The sequence below is a fragment of the Macrobrachium rosenbergii genome, chromosome 40 (assembly GCF_040412425.1).
Source record: "Macrobrachium rosenbergii isolate ZJJX-2024 chromosome 40, ASM4041242v1, whole genome shotgun sequence".
Taxonomy (NCBI): Eukaryota; Metazoa; Arthropoda; class Malacostraca; order Decapoda; family Palaemonidae; genus Macrobrachium; species Macrobrachium rosenbergii.
In genome coordinates, this window is record NC_089780.1 from 5,336,293 (window position 1) to 5,355,069 (window position 18,777).

At 41.4% G+C, this 18,777-nt stretch overlaps 1 protein-coding gene across 8 annotated transcripts in view; it reads right to left on the reverse strand.

The window, feature by feature from the left end:
- Positions 1–18,777, reverse strand: part of PICK1 (protein interacting with PRKCA 1) — a 159,352-nt gene that overhangs the window by 129,140 nt on the left and 11,435 nt on the right. For 2 of the 8 annotated variants that reach the window (XM_067082967.1, XM_067082962.1), the window contains exon 2: positions 6,048–6,199. The exons of 4 other annotated variants lie outside the window; for them this stretch is intronic. In XM_067082967.1, coding sequence (XP_066939068.1) covers positions 6,048–6,166 — 119 coding nt within the window. In that variant the 5' untranslated portion in view covers positions 6,167–6,199. The remainder of the gene's footprint in view (positions 1–6,047; positions 6,200–18,777) is intronic. 2 more of the 8 variants (XM_067082968.1, XM_067082964.1) reach the window with 1 other exon arrangement.

The following is an 18,777-nucleotide window of genomic DNA, read 5'->3' on the forward strand; positions in this document are numbered from 1 at the left end:
ACTGAATGGCTTGTCTCCATTTTGAATTCTGTCTCCAGGACAAAATGACTGAGGGCACTTACATCGAGGACTGGTCTCCAGTCCCCTGATGCTTTCGGTACCACAAAGTCTATTGTAGTACCCCTCTTTGCTGGTGTTCTCGACTTCCTATATGGCCCTCTTCTGGATGAGAGAGGAAACTTCCTCCAGAAGGGCCAAATGTCTCTCCTAGCCTATCAAGTATGCTGTCAATGTGATGGGAGAAGTGACTAATGGTGGGTTCTCCAGGAGCAAGATAACGTAGCCCTCCTTCAAAACTCTGGCAATCCAAGGCTTTGCTCCTCTTATCAGCTACTTTTCCCAAAACTCTAGTAGCCTGGCTCCTACGGGTGCATGAAGGACTTCCTTCTCACTATTTAGGCACTGTCTTGGCCGAGCTCTTCTTAATGGACTTGGCTGTGAATTGGACATTTGCACAGGTCCTGAACTATGGTCTACGTCTACCTCCACGAAAGGGCTGCTGCTGGAGGGATGAGGAAGTCCTGGTTTGAAAGGCAGACGAATCCTTGGGAAGCTTAGACGACTGGGCCAACAAATCGTGTGTAGATTCTTTTCTGTAGATTTGACGCAATTCCCTTCATTGCGTCCTGAGGGAAGAGGTGCCGCTGGTCCAGAGGTGAGAACAACAGGGCCAACTCCTGAGTCTGGGTGACTCCCTTAAAAGTAAAAGAGCACCAGAGCTCTCTTTTCCTTAATACACCAAAGGTAAATAGAGCGGAAAGCTCTAGAGAGCCATCTCTAATGACTTTGTCGGCACAGGACAAAATTCCGAGCCAGCCTGAGGAGATATGTCCAGCTAGATCCTGGTAGTCCTCTATTTTCTTAGCCAGAGCACCCACTGTCCAGTCCAAAATACTAAGAACTTCAAAAACCTAGATGTCTTTAACTAAATGGTCTAGTTCTGCAGAAGAAAACATTATCTTTGCCGGCGAGAACGCAGAATGGAGAGAAGAGTTGATGAGACCAGAGAAGTCCGCTTGGGAAGAGGCAGCAACTGCCCAAGAAGGTGTTTCACCAGTCACGTAAGTTAAGTACCTCCTGCATATTAAGCGAGAGGGAGGAAAAGCAAAAAACGCTCTGCCTTGCTCCCTTTTGGCTGAAAGCCAGTCTCCCATCTCCTTGAAGAACTTCCTAGAGAATAAATTAATACCATCTTGGGGAGTCCTGTCCTTTCATCCGGTTGACTCCTCATCAGAAAGGTCGAAGCATGTGAAAGCGGGCCAGCTGGGGCGAAAAAGGTGGGAAAATTTGCCAAAAGATACTGCAACAAAGCGGCATAAGCCGAAGAAGGCACAGGTTCTTGGTTGACCTCTTCCTCTTCTGAGGAGACCGGGGACAGGATAGCGTCCTGAGAAGTCTTGGGGTTGGAGGGAGCTTCCTTTAACAAGTCCATGATTTGGGCTAACTGCCACTTCATAGGAGCCAAAGTCGGCTCATCATGATCCAAAGGCAAAGGCAAAGAAGACCATGGTCTCTGAGCAGACTGAAGAGGTGATGACTGGCAGGTAGTGGATGCCAGGTTCTCAGGAGCTGGCACCTGGCACTCAGGAAGTGGCATTGTTTGGCAGCAGACGTCGGGTGCTTGTGAGTCGTCATAGCACGCCTAGGAGCCAGGTGAGGGCTCTCAGGTGAGAAGGCCTCTGGACTGTCCCATGTAGACAAAAGTGGATTTTGATGACAGTGACAAGAACAGAAGGTCCACAGTGTAACTACAAGAAGGCTGGGGACTGGTACTAGACTTCTTATATGGCTTAATGGGAAGTGGATCTGGACAACAACCAACATCCTGGGAAGGGCGCTTACATGGTCAGGAAGAGTCTAGGTACCATTTGTGGCGCCTTCTGTCCGCGCCTTAGTCATCGGAAGAGCTTGAAGATAATTGATGCACCTCCAAAGACGCCTTTTCAATGGCTATCTGCCGACACCTGGGACTGTGCAACAGTAGCGGCTGAGGGGGTGACTAACCGTGGCAAACCCCACCGGCCTCCCATGGACTTTGGTATGTCTTCTCTCAGGTTCAAGGGAGCAGGACAGAGACCTTAGTCTAGGAGAACCGGTGGGACGGATACCCACCTCCTCCACTTGCACTGCACTCTCACTCTTGACTTTCTCCAAAAACACTTTATCCATTATCACTTTATGTGACTCTCCTAACTCTGCCACTGTTCTTACTACCAGGTTAATGTTCTTGTCAAACCTGGATTTGAGACTGGCGATGGCATCAGGGTTGAAAGCAAGGGAGCCAGGCATGGGAGTAGGAGGTTAAATAGTAGGACGGCAAGAAATAAGAGAAGCAGTAGGGGTAGGAGTACAGTAGCAGGAAGAGCAACAGGACTATCCTGTGAACTAGGTTTAGGTGTAGCTTCTACACTAAGGGAACGTCTCTCGGCTCTAGAAGCTGCTTTTCTCTTCCTCTCTCTCTCTCTCTCTCTAATTTGTCTAAGTGAGACTTCAGAATTTTCCGTTGCTTACTAAACCATGAGGAACACTCATTAAAGGTTTTCTCAATATTGCACTCTTGCCCCCTCCATCTACTACAGATTGTATACATATCATAACAACCTTCTGCCAGCCTAGTTTTACAGCCTTCACTGCAATAGCAAATACTCGAACTGCTAAAATCAGACATAATTCAGCAAAAATCTAGGGAACTACTCAAAAAATTATAATAAACTATCAAAAGCTTGCTGGCTACCAAAACAAAGTACAGTAGCTCTCCGAGATAATGGATTAAAGCGTCTGAGCCTACACCGCGATAAAAGAAACTGATATATCGTTGTATACGTACGTGAATGCATGTTTTTGTTATAAAGAACAAATATATTTACATCCTATACCCCTTAAACTACGGTGAAACACTTATACAGGCAGTCCCCGGTTATCAGCGGGCTCGGTTATTGGCGATCCGGTTTTATGGGGCTTGTCTAGCGATGAAAATCAGCAATTTTCGGCGCCAAAATTCGCCGATTTCCACTTATCGGTGCCAATAATCGGGTATTGGCGCTGATACATACCTAAGAGAGGTGCCGATCTCCAGTTATTGGTGCTGATACCCGGTCATCGGCACCGATAAGCACCAAAAATTGCAGATTTTCGCTTATTGTCACACTGTCGGAATGGAACCCCGCCGATAACAGAGGACTGCCTGTAACTGCTTATTTTAACAGTTCACTGCCTAATTTATCAGTTCAAACAAAAATATATTTTAAATTATCATACTACAACAATTTAATATTTCCAATAATAATACACCCCAAACCATCATCCCAAAAAACCAAAAGTTATTTTACATTACTCTCCCAAAACTGTTACTCTTAAATAAATGTCTATACACCCCTAAAGTACTTATATAAATGATTTACTAATTTTACAATATTAATATTAATGTAAACACAGCAACATATCTATAAAATGTTTAATACATATTAAATAAATCTTTAATACAAATTACATGTCTTACAGAAGTGTGACAACTAATCTAGTTAGATGTTTTTTCCTTTTTGCTATGAAGTATACTTACATAAACAAACAGTACCCGTAAAGTAATATAAAAGCCTTACAGTATTATTAACCTGTTAAGTATCACCAATGGCATATCTTGGTCGCCGCATCCCATATCACACTGCCTTCAGTGGAGTAACAGCCTACCTCTTTCAAGGCTGGTGTGCAACTGAATTTGGTAAAAAAAATTCTGCAATGCTCTTCCCTCTCATACAAATTCTTGGAATATCGGTTGGTAACACATGAGCTAAATTAGCAGTAAATGGAAAATTTTTTTTGTAAGGGAAAGACAGTCTGACAAGAGGACAATTACCACCTCCTGCTATGCTTCTGGTGTTCATTGATAACCAACTGATTTCTTTTTGTTTGATCCCATTTATCCCCCATAATGAGCGATCTAAAGCAAAAGAAAAATCTTTCTCCCTGAAGCGATATTATCACTACAGACAATCCCCAGTTATCGGCGGGGTCCCGTTCTGAGGGTGTGATGATAACCGAAAATCGCCAGTAACAAAAATCGGCAATTTACGGCACTTTTTCAACTATTTTCAGGGCTTATCGACGACGAAAAGCACTGATTTTCGGTTATCAATGCCTCTGTTAGGTATGCATTGGTGCCAATACCCAATTATCAGCGCCGATAAGTGGAACTCAGCGATTTTTGGCGCCGAAAATTGCCGATTTTCATCGCTAAACAAGAGCCCTAAAACCGGATCGACGTTAACCGAGCCCACTGTTAACAGGGGACTGCCTGTACTCATTGCAGAGAATAATGATGACTACTAAGACAGACAGAAATAACAGTGCCTTTTCCTTAATCAGCACAAAAATTACTTTCTCTCTCTCTCTCTGCTGTGGATTCCATGAACTTTTTGTTCAGGATAAGGGAAACCCCGTGGAGTTCCCTTTACTTTTTGTTCACCCAACAGTGTGAAGTTTAGTGTTCAGGATAAGGGAAACCCTGTGGAGATTTTTTTCGAATGTTTTTTTTTTATGACAGTCACGGAGCATGTTGTAGCAGTAACAAACAGATTTTCCATCCACTTTCTAGATTGATATATAGAAAGTTTGCCTACAATATCAAGTACACTAAAATGATATGACACAAATAAAAATGAAATGAAACAATTCGTTAATATACTGGCTCCATGTTTCAGGGAACGGCATTCAAAAGAATCAATTTATCCCTTTTATATTTTATGCTTATAATCTTTAGGATGTAAAAATGGAAAATAAATTCTTTCATCTTTTCTTATTCTACATTATTTATTATCCTAATATCTCTACACAAAAATCAATATCATTGTAAATAAGAACACATAAATAAGAATAAAAATTAGCAAAGACCAAATGGCTGCTCTGCGAGCTAGAAAATGTGATGATACGGGAGTGGCAACGTCTCTCATAAAGGATGCTTAACAGGTTAATATAAACTGCAAGACAGTATACAGTAGTGTTATAAAGTGAAGTTACATTGTACTATAAGCATAACCATGTACTCATGCGTGGGTGATGCATTTTCTCCTGCACTCAAACTCCCAGCATTCCTTTTGCCGTCCGACTTGAAAAAACAGTTCAGTGCTCGATCCACAGACAAAAACCCTCAAAGTGATATTCCCATTTCATACCGATATATCTGGAAGTGTGATATACCACGGTCCCATTATGTCAGTGCACTACTGTAATTGTACCTCACCAAAATCTGCAAAGACAACTGAAAAACAAAAAAAAAAAAAAAGCTGCTGCAAATAGCGCTGTGCCGATGTATGTACCAGGGCCGGTAGAAACAAATTGAGCTTACTTGCCAGGTTGTTTCCCCTGTTCCCCAATAGTGGGTGGGGCCTGTCACCTACACAAAACAGAGAGAAGCGCTACCGTGAATTTTTTAAAAAGTTGCTGCGCAAGTTAGAAACGTTAGCTATGTAATTACTTGGTAAGATGCTTATATGAAACAAATATTCCAAACCGTGGTGGATCAGCAAAAAGCATGACTGGCTTCAAATGCTAAGCACTTAATAATGAACAGTACTGTAATTACAATAAACACAATAAATGAATTTTCACAACAAAAGCATCTGCCTCATAAAAATAAGGAATTGTCATTTTAAATAGGGATTCTCCATTTAAAATTACAATTCCAGTACATAAAAATACACCAAAACTCTAACAAGTGCAAGGAAATCCTCAAGAATTCATTGTTGTACCATACCAACTGCAAATGGTGCATTACTATATTTATTACCTGATGAACTATAGACCGAAAACCTGATACCATACAGTGGCATGTAATCACTACTCAAAAGCTAATTAAAAAAATTGTTTGTCGGACACTATCGCAAAAAATTATGGTATTTTGAAACAATTCAGTTTCATAAAAAACATTTACATCCCAAAATATAAGCAACAGTGAGCAAAGCCAACTGCGCACACACACACACAAAGCATGAAAGCAAGTGCAGACTGAAAAGAATCCATTTAAAAAAACATTTTAAACGAGTAAAACATACATGCGATCTTCCAAGATGGAATAATAGGCCTCCATGTCTCGTATTCTAAGGAGCTCATCAGGTTCATGCAAGGGGACAGGGGAATAGTCATACTGACACGGAGGTCCACCTGACCACATGACTGTGACTGCTACTTCACTTTCTACAAAAAACTTTGAAGAGTAATGTGACAACAATTAATTACCACACTAGAGACAAATTAAGATTAGAAGCATTTTACATGTGTAATCTTAATACAACAGGACTGTAGAAAACAAACTTTAGTTGGGAAACTTTGTTCTAGAAAAAAAAAGATACATAAACAGGCATCGTTAAAATTATATTTAAAAAATAAAAACTAGCTATCTTAGCAATAGTGTCTATAGCTGTAAACACTTTAACTACAGCAATAAACATGATACTCAAGCAATTGCTCTCACAGTACACCATCATCATTAAAAATTAACACATTTTGAATGATCCTACAAGGCCATTAACATGCAAAGAAAACTTCCAAAATTTACATACATATGAAAATATACATTTTCATAAAATTTATTTGGATACAGTACTTACTTACTGTTAAAATTAGCTTATATCTCCATGCCAACAGGCAAGTTGGCATTCAAACAAAAGATCAAATGGCTGCCCGGATGACTGCCTAATACACCTGTTTTCCACCAGGTGTGCTTCGAATGTTTTAGCTCGTCAGAATTCTCCTTTAATTCTCCTTGTGGGGAGGCTGGGTGGGGTGTACTTTAACAGTAGGAAGGTATCCAAATAATAAATTTATGAAAATTTATATTATTTGGGATGAATCTTACCTCCTGTTAAAGTTAGCTGATTTCCACACTCAGAAGAGGATGGTGGGTAGTGCAGCCAACAAAATCCGCTCAGCCAATCGAGCTAAAAGTTTCTTGCATGAAACCCACAACATTCTTACCTGATCTGGAATCCTTTCTGGATCTTACTGCCGCCAGGAGCTGTATTGCATTCAGGGAGCAAGGCTCTCATATGTGTGCAGCGAAAAGCAGCCTTGCGGAGAAAACCGCTTCAATTCAGCCAAAATTAAGCAAAAATGGTGTGAGGGAGCCACTGTGCCTGGGTCCAAAAGCCCTATAAAACAACAGTCACTAAAAATAAATACCTTTATGATATAAAGGTACGCTCCTATATAATATTTGTTCCTTCATGCTCCCCAAAATATTAAAACCCAGGATTTAAAACATAGAGCCTAAAAGGATTGCTCTTTTTTCGGTTCAAGAAAAGACCACCTGCTACTCGTAGCCGACTGGGGCTTTACTGTTTTCAAACAAAATTCTGCATACTTAAGATAGTGAGCAGGCATTACCAAACTGTACTTCTACTGTGCTGCATTAATCACATCCTCAAGCAACAAACTGTCAAACACTAAATAACACTGCAACCGTTCTCACATCATGAATATTTACCTTCAATAACGGTAAAAGCTATGGAGCTAGTTCCCATACACTAGCCTAATCAAAAGCGTCACAGAGAACCTCATGTTCTTTGACAAAGGCATTCTAGGTTTTTAAAACCACAAAACAAAAGGTTAACTTTGCCTCTTCCAGGCTTAATCTTTGGCAAAAACATTCTAGGTTTTCTAAAACAAAACACTAGATTTTCTAAAACTACAAAACAAAAAGTTAACTTTGCCTCCTCCAGGCTTAACCTTTGACAAAGATGTTCTAGGTTTCTAAAATCACAAAATAAAAGGATAACTGCCTCTTCCAGGCTTAACCTATCTAAGTAGGTTGTAATTGCCCCAACAGGACAGAGAAGTGTTTCCTCTTCTTTCCCAATAAAGAAGTCGAATTGAAATTCTTACAGTTCTCTGAAAAACTTAGCCTTAACAACATTCTCAGCTCTAAGGCAAAAAGATAAAATAGCATTCCTTTTTCAACAGCCTTAAGGAGAGTGCTTGCAATAAATTTACTCTTTTAACTGCAAATAGCACTAAATAAAAGGAGGTTTCATAATAAATAATTAATTGGAACTCATTCCAGAGGCTAAAAAGAATCTGCAGATAAAATTTAGACCTGCATCTAAATCCTAGAGAGAGTCTGTTACTGAGTTGAAAGAGCTTCAATCTCAACTAATCTCAAAACCTTACGGTGCTGATCATCAGCCAGATCTAATAGCACATGACGCAATACCGAGGAAAGTATGGAATGGTAACCTTGAATGTAGACAGTGAAAAGTCTTACTATACATTAGAAAGCAGAGAAACTTTGATGTCTACAAGGTTCCACATGCTGAAAATTCCTCTAGAGCGGCACCCTGAGCAATACATAAACTGCTGCTTCTGACACAAGGACATGGCTGCTTTCCACTTCATTAAGGATAGGACACATGATACCTCCAAACGGTTAGTGTGAGATGCATAAGTCAGTGGAAGTGCATGCAATTCTGTAGTTTCAGTCAATTTTCCCTTAACAGAAGAAAAAGGGAGACATCTACCGGGAGAGCTAGAAAGTTTGAAAACTATGAGGCTACTAAGGCTCTACAGTAAACACCCCGTATTCGCGTTCTCATGATTCACTGGCTCATGCATTCGCTGGTTTCTCTGTGGAACATATCTACCCACTATTCACGGAAAAACCCCAGGCGCTGTATTTTTCCTGAGAAATATAAAATAATTACTGTATTTTCATATAATTTTCCTTGAATAAATGCACTTTTTGTGATAAAACTATTAAAATACTCAGGTATAAGCATTTTTACAGGGTTTTTCTTGTGTTTAAACTATCAAAATGGGCAGTTCTAAGTGTTTTTAGAGGGTTTTAAACTAACACTTTAGCTAAACTCTCGTGGTGCATCCCCGCTTGAATATGGGGCCTCACTGTCAGGAAATTTGCTCAATACTTCCTTAGAGGAGATAGAAGGGGAAGGCCTATGAGTCTGAATCAGGGCAAACTTGAAGAAACACATCCATTGCTCAAGCCTGATGGCCCTCAAAGGAGTAATAATCGACTGGTTGTTCCTGTTCATCTGCATGCTAATAAGTCTACATTTGAGTGCTCCTCTAATCCCACAGCAACTACTGAACTTGCGGATGCAATGGCCACTCTCTAGGTACAGTAGTTTTGTTCTTTCTGAATCCCCAATTGCCAAAAACAGTCCTTCCACAGAACAAATTATCAAACCAATGCCATGTTGTTCATTTCATTCAAAGAAGCAAACTTTCCACTATGACTTTGTTTTTTGACCAGGGATAAACATGCTAGGCATCTTCGATAGTCTTCCCACTGCCCTGACATCTAGTAAGTTTTACCAGGCGTAGTGTTGACCAACCTACGTTGTATGTACTGTAAGTGTAACGACACTAGTCAAAATTCTTTGTATCATGTTACATGAGAGAGGGGAAAAAACAAAACCTTGACGTAGGTTTAAGAATAAAATGGTCCACTCTTGGTTACAGAGTCCCTCCTACAGAACCTGGCGACAATGACAGTCTTGGATTACTTACAAATTTAATGAACATTAGCTGTAAGTCGTAATCTCATATGCTGAGACTATACTGTAATTGAACCTGATTATTCTGATCAAATCCCCAGTGAGGCCATGCTTCCTAACAAAGCCCTTACCACCCAGTAAGCTTCCTTCAGGGCTAAAATTCTTCGAGCAGCAAGTGCCTATTCGTCTTCTGACAGACAAGCCTGCAAATTACAAGTATCATCCCCACATCACTAGATAAGAATGAGGAGTTAGGAAAGTCGACTGAAAATCATAATGCACAGAGACTGAGCCAGGTGAAGCAACAGATGCATTCTGGCCTTTGGAATACTGTTGACAGAGTTGGCCAATTTAGAACCAGTGAGCAAAGAAAAGATTTCTTGAACAGTTGACTAAGTTGACACCACCCAGAATGGGCAACAAATTCCCTGTGAATACTTATAGAGGTGCTGTACACGAGCCCAAACAATGTGCCTTGAACAGCAATACATCCTTTGTGAATACACCTCAAAGGAACCTGTGTGACTGAGGATGTACTGGTATGAGAAAAATGTCTCCTGCACGTCCACCAAAACATTTGATCGTTCTTTTGGAAAGTCATTTAAACCATGCTGGAAAATCCAAAAAGCATGGGGACAGACACGTAAAGTTACTCAGTCTCAATGTGTCCAACAATGGCCACCAATCTCCAGTTGCTTTGGAGCCAGGAAAAAGTCAGCAGTAAAATCCCAGTGAATTACTGCCTGGTTCATTTCATTCCCTCTAATTTACAACCTCCAACTTAAGAAAGAGACTTCTGCTGGAGGAGACAGAAGAACATCTATAGAAGACTAAACCAGTGGAGGGTACCCTAAAAGGACTCCTTCATGACCTCCACTACATAAGGTTCTGCTCCTAAGTCTCTCCAAGCATGCCGGGCGGCTAGCAATTGGCCATCTACCACAACCTGAGAGCTGAACTTATCCCCAAAAGGTATAAAACAAGATTTGTACCAACATATCCTCCCTTACTGCCTTAACCTGTGCAGCATAAGCCTTTACTACAGACAGGAGCATAAGTGTTCTAACTTCTTCTAAAGAGTTAGTATAAGCATGACAACATTAGCCTGCAGCATCAAAAATGAGTTAAAAACTAACACTCTTGCACCAACGCTAACTCCAGCTGGTTTCAAAAACCTGTTCTAAATTCTCATTAAACTTTTCCTGAACTGGTGCCAAAAATACACTAAGCTGTAGCCTCAACCTCTCTAAGCTGACACAAAGAAGAGGCAATATACTGAGCAAAAGTTTGGTAAAAGATAAAAACTTCAACAATCTAAACTGAAACTCTCTTCCAGCATGTCTAAAGCACCTGTCAGTCTCAAGTTTGTTTCCTTACAGGAAAGAGAAAAGAAACCTAACTTTCTAACAAAGACAGTTTAAGCACTGATTAAACACCTGCATCACAAGAGGCAGAGCTCCATGACTTCATAAAAAACCAAAAGACAAGACCAAGCAGACCTAAAGGGAGGTGACAAGAGCCTGTTAAGCACGATTTTTAGAAATCAGCTCTAATTGAAGAAAAAAGCTTGGGTTCTCTTCTCTAGATACTTAAAGGGCACTGAAATACTCGAAGACAAGCGAGACCTATTCTCTATGTGGCCTCTTTCTTCAACTAAATGAGGATACAGCCAAGCACAATGCTCCAGCAAACACCGATCAAACCACAGGTCCTCTGATTCAAACTCTTCATCCACCAGAGGGCAACAGGAGGGGACAGCTGGTAACAGGCAGCGACAGCTGGTAACAGGAGGCGACACCTGGCAACAGGAGGCAACAGCAACCAAATACAGAAAGTCCCTGCTTACTGGTGGCATCAGTTAACACCGTTTTGGTGTTGTGGCGCTTAGCTAGCGATGTCGTTAACCAGATTTTTGGCGCCGGTAAGCGGTTTATTAGTGTTGGTAAGCAGTTTATCGGCACCAATAACCAAAGAGAAAGCATACTGTGTTAATTAAATCAACTTTATTGTCGATCACTTGGAATTCTTATTGTACTTGTCTCACAGTAGCCAGAGCTACTAGGAAGAGAATGTTCTTTGTGAGAGACTTAAAAAGAGGCTGAATGTAGAAGTTCAAAGGAGGAGCTCGACAGCCACTTTAAAATGACGTCCAAGTTCCAGGAGAGTGCACTGGGATTGTCTCATTTTAGAAGTCTCAAAAGACTTAATGAGATCACTAATATCTTTTCATGCAACAGGTTCAGGAAATTTATGCATTTGAATTGAGTCAAGCATAGCTCTGTAGGACTAATCATGAGGGTGACAATCTTTTGAAGTCCACAAGAGTAAGAAGGTCTATCTGGCAGAGCAAGAGGTTTCAAAAACGTTATTCTGTCCACACATCTTTGGAACACAGACCACCTGGACTGGTAGAGCCTGCTAGAAGCAGCTCTTTGGCCTCTAGCAATAGCTTCTGCAGCCTTTTGTGAAAACCCTTTTGCTCTGACAAGGCTCCTGACAGTCTGAATCCTGTCTAGGCCAGAGCGGACAATCCTTGGTGATACCTGAGAAAATGGGGCTGTTTGAGCAGCAACTGTTTTGTGGAACAGGCTGAAAGTCCACAAACATGATCATGTCTGGAAACCATTCTTTTCTTGGTCAGAATGTAAATGAGAGTCATTGATTACATTTTGTGAGACTTGAGCTTGTTCAGGACCTGATTGATCGGTGCAGGGAGGGAAGGCATAAATGCTGAGGCCCAACCAGTCCAAGAGCATGGCATCCGTCGCCCATGCTAGAGAGTCTGGGACTGGGGAGCAAAAGAGAGGAATAGGTTGTTCCTCGATGTTGCGAAGACCCTATGGAAGGATTGAGGAACTTTCCACAGATCGAATCCTGATCTTGGGAGTCTAATGTGTTGCAAAAGATTTCATGACGGCTCAGTTGAGAAAAATGACATTCATTTTTCCCTAAACGAAGAGGGGTAGAATCTTGACTTGTATCTGCTTCGCCCACAGAAGGAGGTCCTTTTCTGCCTCGCAGAGAGTGCAGGAGTGGGTGCCTCCCTGTTTACGGACATAGGACAGAGCCATGGTGCTGTCTGTGTAGATTGCTATGATATTCCCCGAGACTAGCGGGGCAAATGCTTGAAGGCCCTGGTTAATAGCTTTTAATTCTCTGACACTGATGTGTAGCAACTTCTGATCCAATGTCCATGGCCTGGAGACCTTCCATGTTCCCAGCAGAGTTCCCAACCTAAGTCTGAAGTGTCTGCAAAGAATTCTAGGCTGGGGTTCAGAGGGAGGAGAGAGATCCCTTCCTGAAGTCTCCCCTCTGATGACCACATCGAAGATCCTCCTTGATCTCTGACGTGACCAGGAAGACAATGGAGTCTGACCGAGTCGTCCTGCACCAATTCGCCTTCAGGAAGAATTGCAGAGGCCTCATGTGAAGTCTGCCCAACTTCACAAACTGTTCCACCAAGGCCAAGGTGCTGAGAAGGCTCAACCATTGAAGAGCCGAGCAGGAAGAGATACTGAGAAATTCTTGAACAGTTAGGAGACATAACTTGACCCTTTTCAGGGAGAGAAAAGTCAGAAAAACCCGAGAGTCCAGAGTCATTCCCAAATAGAGAATACTCTGAGTCAGAGTCATCTCAGACTTTTGAACATTGATTAGAATGTCTAATTCCTGTGAGGCAAAGGGTCCTTTTCAAGTCCTTGTGTAACAGCATTGTTCCTCTCTGACCCGGATCAAGCCAGTTTCTAGGTAGAGGGAAAAGTTCATTTTAAGGAGATGAAGCCAATTGCAAAGAGGTGGCATTGAGTACTAAAAGAGACGCCTTTCCAATGGCGCTCTGTTGCAGCCTGGGACTGGGCAACAGGCTCGACTGAGGGGGCGACTGCCCATGGCAAGCTCTACCAGCCTCCCTTTGACCTCCGGTATGTCTTCTCCCCAGTTTGTCAAGTGGGACAGGACCTTTAAGAGCACTGGTTAACGGACAGCCACCTTCTTGGAATGCACAACACTCTCACTTTGCACTGCACATGACTTGAAGCTTTGTCTACAAAAGCTTTGAAAGACATGTCTTACTCCATGAATGTATTGGCCAGGAACTCAAACTTTTTATTGAACCTAGATTTGAGACTGGCAATGATGTTGAGACCAGAAGCATGGGAACGTGGTAAAGGAGTATGTGGTAAGACAGCAGGAGGGCTATGGACGGGAGAAATAGAAGGGATAAGAGGAGAAGAAATAGCGCTACCTTCAACCACTGAAAGCAAAGGGATAGCCTCTATATATACTAGCTCTATTTTTGGCTCTAAGAGCTGCGTTCCTCTTTCTATCTCTATCAAGTTTATCTTAATGAGGTCTACAAACCTTCCACTGATGTTCATTCCAGTTCTGACATTCTGGACATGTAACCTCACTACTACATTCCTGGTCCCCACATTTCATGCGCTTAGTGTGAGGCTCGTAAGTCACTTTAACTAATCTAGTCCTGCAACCCTCAGTACAAAACCGAACACTAGAAAACTAAAATCTGACATCTTTATTAGGAATTATGTTAACCAAAGCTAACAAATAACTAACTGGAAAAAAGGCCACAAAACATTCAAATACTTAAACAATACTGGAACAAAAAATTCAAAAGATGATGAAAAAGGAGAGCACAAAAACCATCGATCTTTAATCAATGAGCCTGCAAAACAATTGTAAAGCTTCCTAAAAGCTGATGCCTGCCAGTCCCGAAAGTGGGTGAGACCCTGTATAGATAAAGCGATGGAAAATTATGTAAAAAAATTTGAATTTTGGACTGCTGTGATAAAGCTAGTAGCCATTGTAATAGCTTACCAGTAAGTTGGTAAGTCACTCATATAAAAATATGGCTTACATTCTGTTCCTTTCTCAAGTGGTGAAAATTCCCTGAACCGATGGGGAGCAGACATGGTTGTGGAGTTTAAAGAGGAAGCCTCAGTGCTAACTAAAGCATTAGCAAAGGTAAAGCCTAGACTGAACATGGGTAACTACAGATGAAGGACCTGGAGAAGGGGAGAAATGATAGGTTGATAACCTGACCTAACTAATTGCTTTCGCAATCTACATGCCTCCCTTCTTTTCCTACACTAACAAACTTAAGCAGAAAGTCCTTCAAAAATACTTACCTCCTCACATCTATTCTCAAGATCACACTTTATACCATCACAGCCAGCGTAAACAGTATGTATCTCCGAAAAAATCAACATCCTACTAACACAGAAATCATTCCTACAGAACCGGATGTTCTTAGCCTTGATTTCAGTGGAGGCATCCCAGGAAAAATAAATGTACAGAACATACCATAATAGCAGCAAACAGCCACGAAATACCAACAAGAGCCTATAGACAATGGTAGCAAGAGAATTCTGTCAAGAGCTAAAGCATTCGAAATACACCTGGTAGAGAACAGGTGCACTAGACAGTCATCCGGGCAGCAATTCGATCTTTTGTTTGAATGCTGACTCGCCTATTGGCGCGGAGATATAAGCTAACTTTAATAGTAGGTAAGATTCATCCTAAATGAGAAGAAATTGGTGAGATAAAATGAACGAATAACATTAAAGATAAACCAACCATCAAAATGATTAAAAACAGGTACATTCATAAAAAAAAAGTAAAAAGTCAGAAAAAATTGCAGGTGTCAGTAACCATACTGCTGCCAGGATAACCAGACAAATGTTAAATAACAAGAGGAATGGAAGATTTCTGGAACTGGACACTGTAACAAGGAAATGCTACAACAGAATGCGGATAAAGATACTCATCAGTGCAAGAAGCTTGAACTACTACTTGGGCTGTAAGCATTAATGGAGAAGCCCTGTTGTAACAGCTTATAAATGATGAATCAACAAGATAACTTTTGGTATTATTTTATTATTATTATTATTATTATTATTATTATTATCATAATTTTTTTTTTTTGGTCTATCACAGTCATCCTATTCGACTGGGTGGTTTTTATAGTGCGGGGTTCTGAGTTGCATCCTGCCTCCTTAGGAGTCCATCACTTTTCTCATATGTGCTGTTTCTAGTAGCACACTCTTCTGCATGAGTCCTGGAGCTACTTCGGCATCTAGTTTTTCCAAATTACTTTTCAGGGATCTTGGGATCGTGCCTAGAGTTCCTATGATTATGGGTACAATTTCCACTGGCATATACCATATCCTTCTTATTTCGATTTTCAGGTCTTGATACTTATCAATTTTTCTCTTTCTTTCTCATCTACTCTGGTGTCCCATGGTACTGCCACATCAATGAGTAATACTTTCTTCTTGATTTTGTCAATCAACGTCATGTCTGGTCTACTGGCACATATCACCCTATCTGTTCTGATACCCTAGTCCCAGAGGATCTTTGCCTGATTGTTTTCTATCACTCCCTCAGGTTTGTGTTTGTACCACTTATTACTGCAAGCTAGTTGGTGTTTCTTGCACAGGCTCCAGTGGAGGGCTTTTGCTACTGAGTCATGCCTCCTTTTGTACTGGTTCTGTACAAGCGCAACATTCGCTTGCTATGTGGTTTATGGTCTCATCTTTCATACTGCACTTCCTACATGTGGGTGAGATGTTATTTCCATCTATTGTTCTTTGAACATATCTGGTTCTTAGGGCCTGATCTTGTGCCGCTGTTAGCGTTCCTTCTGTTTCCTTCTTGAGTTCTCCCCCTCTGTAGCCATTGCCATGTTTCATTGCTGGCCAGTTCTTTAGTCTGTCTCACGTACTGTCCGTGCATTGGTTTGTTGTGCCATTTCTCTGTTCTGTTTTTTATTCTCCTGTCTCTGTATATCTGTGGGTCTTTGTCTACTTTTATCAGTGCTTCTTCCCATACACTCCTTAGCCACTCATCTTCAATAGTTTTCAGATATTGCCCCAGTGCCCTGCTCTCGATGTTGACGCAGTCCTCTATGCTTAGTAGCCCTCTCCCTGCTTCCTTTCATGTTATGTATAGTCTGTCTGTATTTGCTCTTGGGTGTAGTGCTTTGTGTATTATCATGTGTTTTGTGTATTGTCAAGTGTGTCACAGTTTTCTGATCTATGCTGCAGAGTTCAGCCTTCATCCACTCCACTTCTCCAGTGCTGTATCTGATTACTGTTACTGAGCATGTGTTTATCAGTGCTTCTACCCATACACTCCTTAGCCACTCATCTTCACTGGTTTTCAGATATTGCCCCAGTGCTCTGCTCTCAATGTTGACGCAGTCCTCTATGCTAAGTAGCCCTCTCCCCCCTTCCTTTCATGTTATGTATAGTCTGTCTGTATTTGCTCTTGGGTGTAGCACCTTGTTTCTCCAGATCTTTTTCAACCACGTCCAGAGGATGACCAACGAGCTGGTCGAAACACGTCTCAGCATCAGTCAAGACCCCCCTATAAATACTGACAAAAGCACCTTGGTTCTCCAGATCTTTTTCAACCATGTCCAGGGGATGACCAACGAGCTGGGTGAAACATGTCTCAGCACTAATCAGGACCCCCTATAAACACCGACAAAAGCGCCTTGTTTCTCTAGATCTTTTTCAACCACGTCCAGAGGATGACCAACGAGCTGGTCAAAACATGTCTCAGCATCGATCAAGACCCCCCTATAAATACCGAAAAAAGCGCCTTGTTTCTCCAGATCTTTTCCAACCACGTCCAGAGGATGACCAACGAGCTGGTTGAAACGTCTCAGCACCGATCAAGACCCCCTGTAAATACCGACAAAAGCACCTTGTTGCTCCAGATCTTTTTCAACCAAGTCCAGAGGATGACCAACGAGCTGGTCGAAACATGTCTCAGCATTGATCAAGAACCCCCCCTATAAATACCGACAAAAGCACATTGTTTCTCCAGATCTTTTTCAACCATGTCCAGAGGATGACCAACAAGCTGGTTGAAACATATCTCAGGACCGATCAAGACCCCCCTATAAATACCGACAAAAGCGCCTTGTTCCTCCAGATCTTTTTCAACCATGTCCAGAGGATGACCAACGAGCTGATTGAAACATGTCTCAGCACCGATCAAGACCCCCCTGTTATTATTATTATTATTATTAAGGAGACCTTCTCTAAGGGCTGTTTCTAGGGCATTCAATTATATAGATTTTCCTCTATTCATTCAATTATATAGATTTTCCTCTATTCTTCTTAACATCTTTTCCTCAGACATAAAAAGTTTTCTTGTTATTTTAGTTTTATTACCTTTGACGTTTCAAACATGCTCTATCTGGTCGTAAGGAGAAATTTAGTTTTTTCACCGAATTTCTCCCTACCGTCATAAGGAGAAATTTAAGAAACCAGCCTACGCTAGATGCCAGCAAGAGAGAGAGAGAGAGAGAGAGAGAGAGAGAGAGAGAGAGAGAGAGAGAGAGAGAGAGAGAGAGAGAGAGACACAGGAGGCATATTACCTGGATGATCTATAATCCCTGCTAACAGCCACTCCCAAATACCAACACTGATTTGGCCCAGAAGATCTCAACGCCTCCAGGACTGATTTCGTCACCAACCCATGACCAACTAAAATGCAGCTTAATGACCAACCTGTCAACTGTGCACCCATGCCCCCCACCCCTGCTTGCTATATATAACCATGTAACTTGCAGCTCAATCCATTCACTCTTTGTAAATAATTGCCAGAGTACGTTTGAAACATCAGCGGTAATAAAACTGAAATAACAAGAAATTTTATGCCCTTTGAAAACCTGATACACCAGTGATTCTTAAACTGGGGGACACGCCCCCCTAAGGGGACACCAGAAGCTTCCGAGGGGGGCACAAGCAGAGTTGCCAGATGGTGCCCATTATTTTTTTAATTTGTGATGTTACTTACAAAATTGCCAAAAACGTTATCACTGCTTCCATATATTTTCTAATCGTTATCTCAAAACACGCCGAAAATTCAAAATATAAGTAAATTTTAATTTCAAATCCTGTTTATGAACTGTCTTTTATTGTTATGGTAAGTATAATAGCGTGCAAACAGACAACATATTGTTTATAGATTACAGTTGGCAAAAATTTCAAGGGTTGGGGGGCGTGGGGTCTATACATAATGCAGAGGGGGGCGCAAGGCAAAAAAGTTTAAGAACCACTGTGATACACCATCTACATGCTGATGAAAAGATGATACAGTATTAAGAAGAACACAGAAGACATTATAAAATGAATGCCATAGAAACAGCCATTATTATTATTATATTATTCAAACGAGGAACCCTATTCACGTGGAACAACCCCATAGGCGCCACTGACTTGAAATTTAAGATTCCAAAGAACAT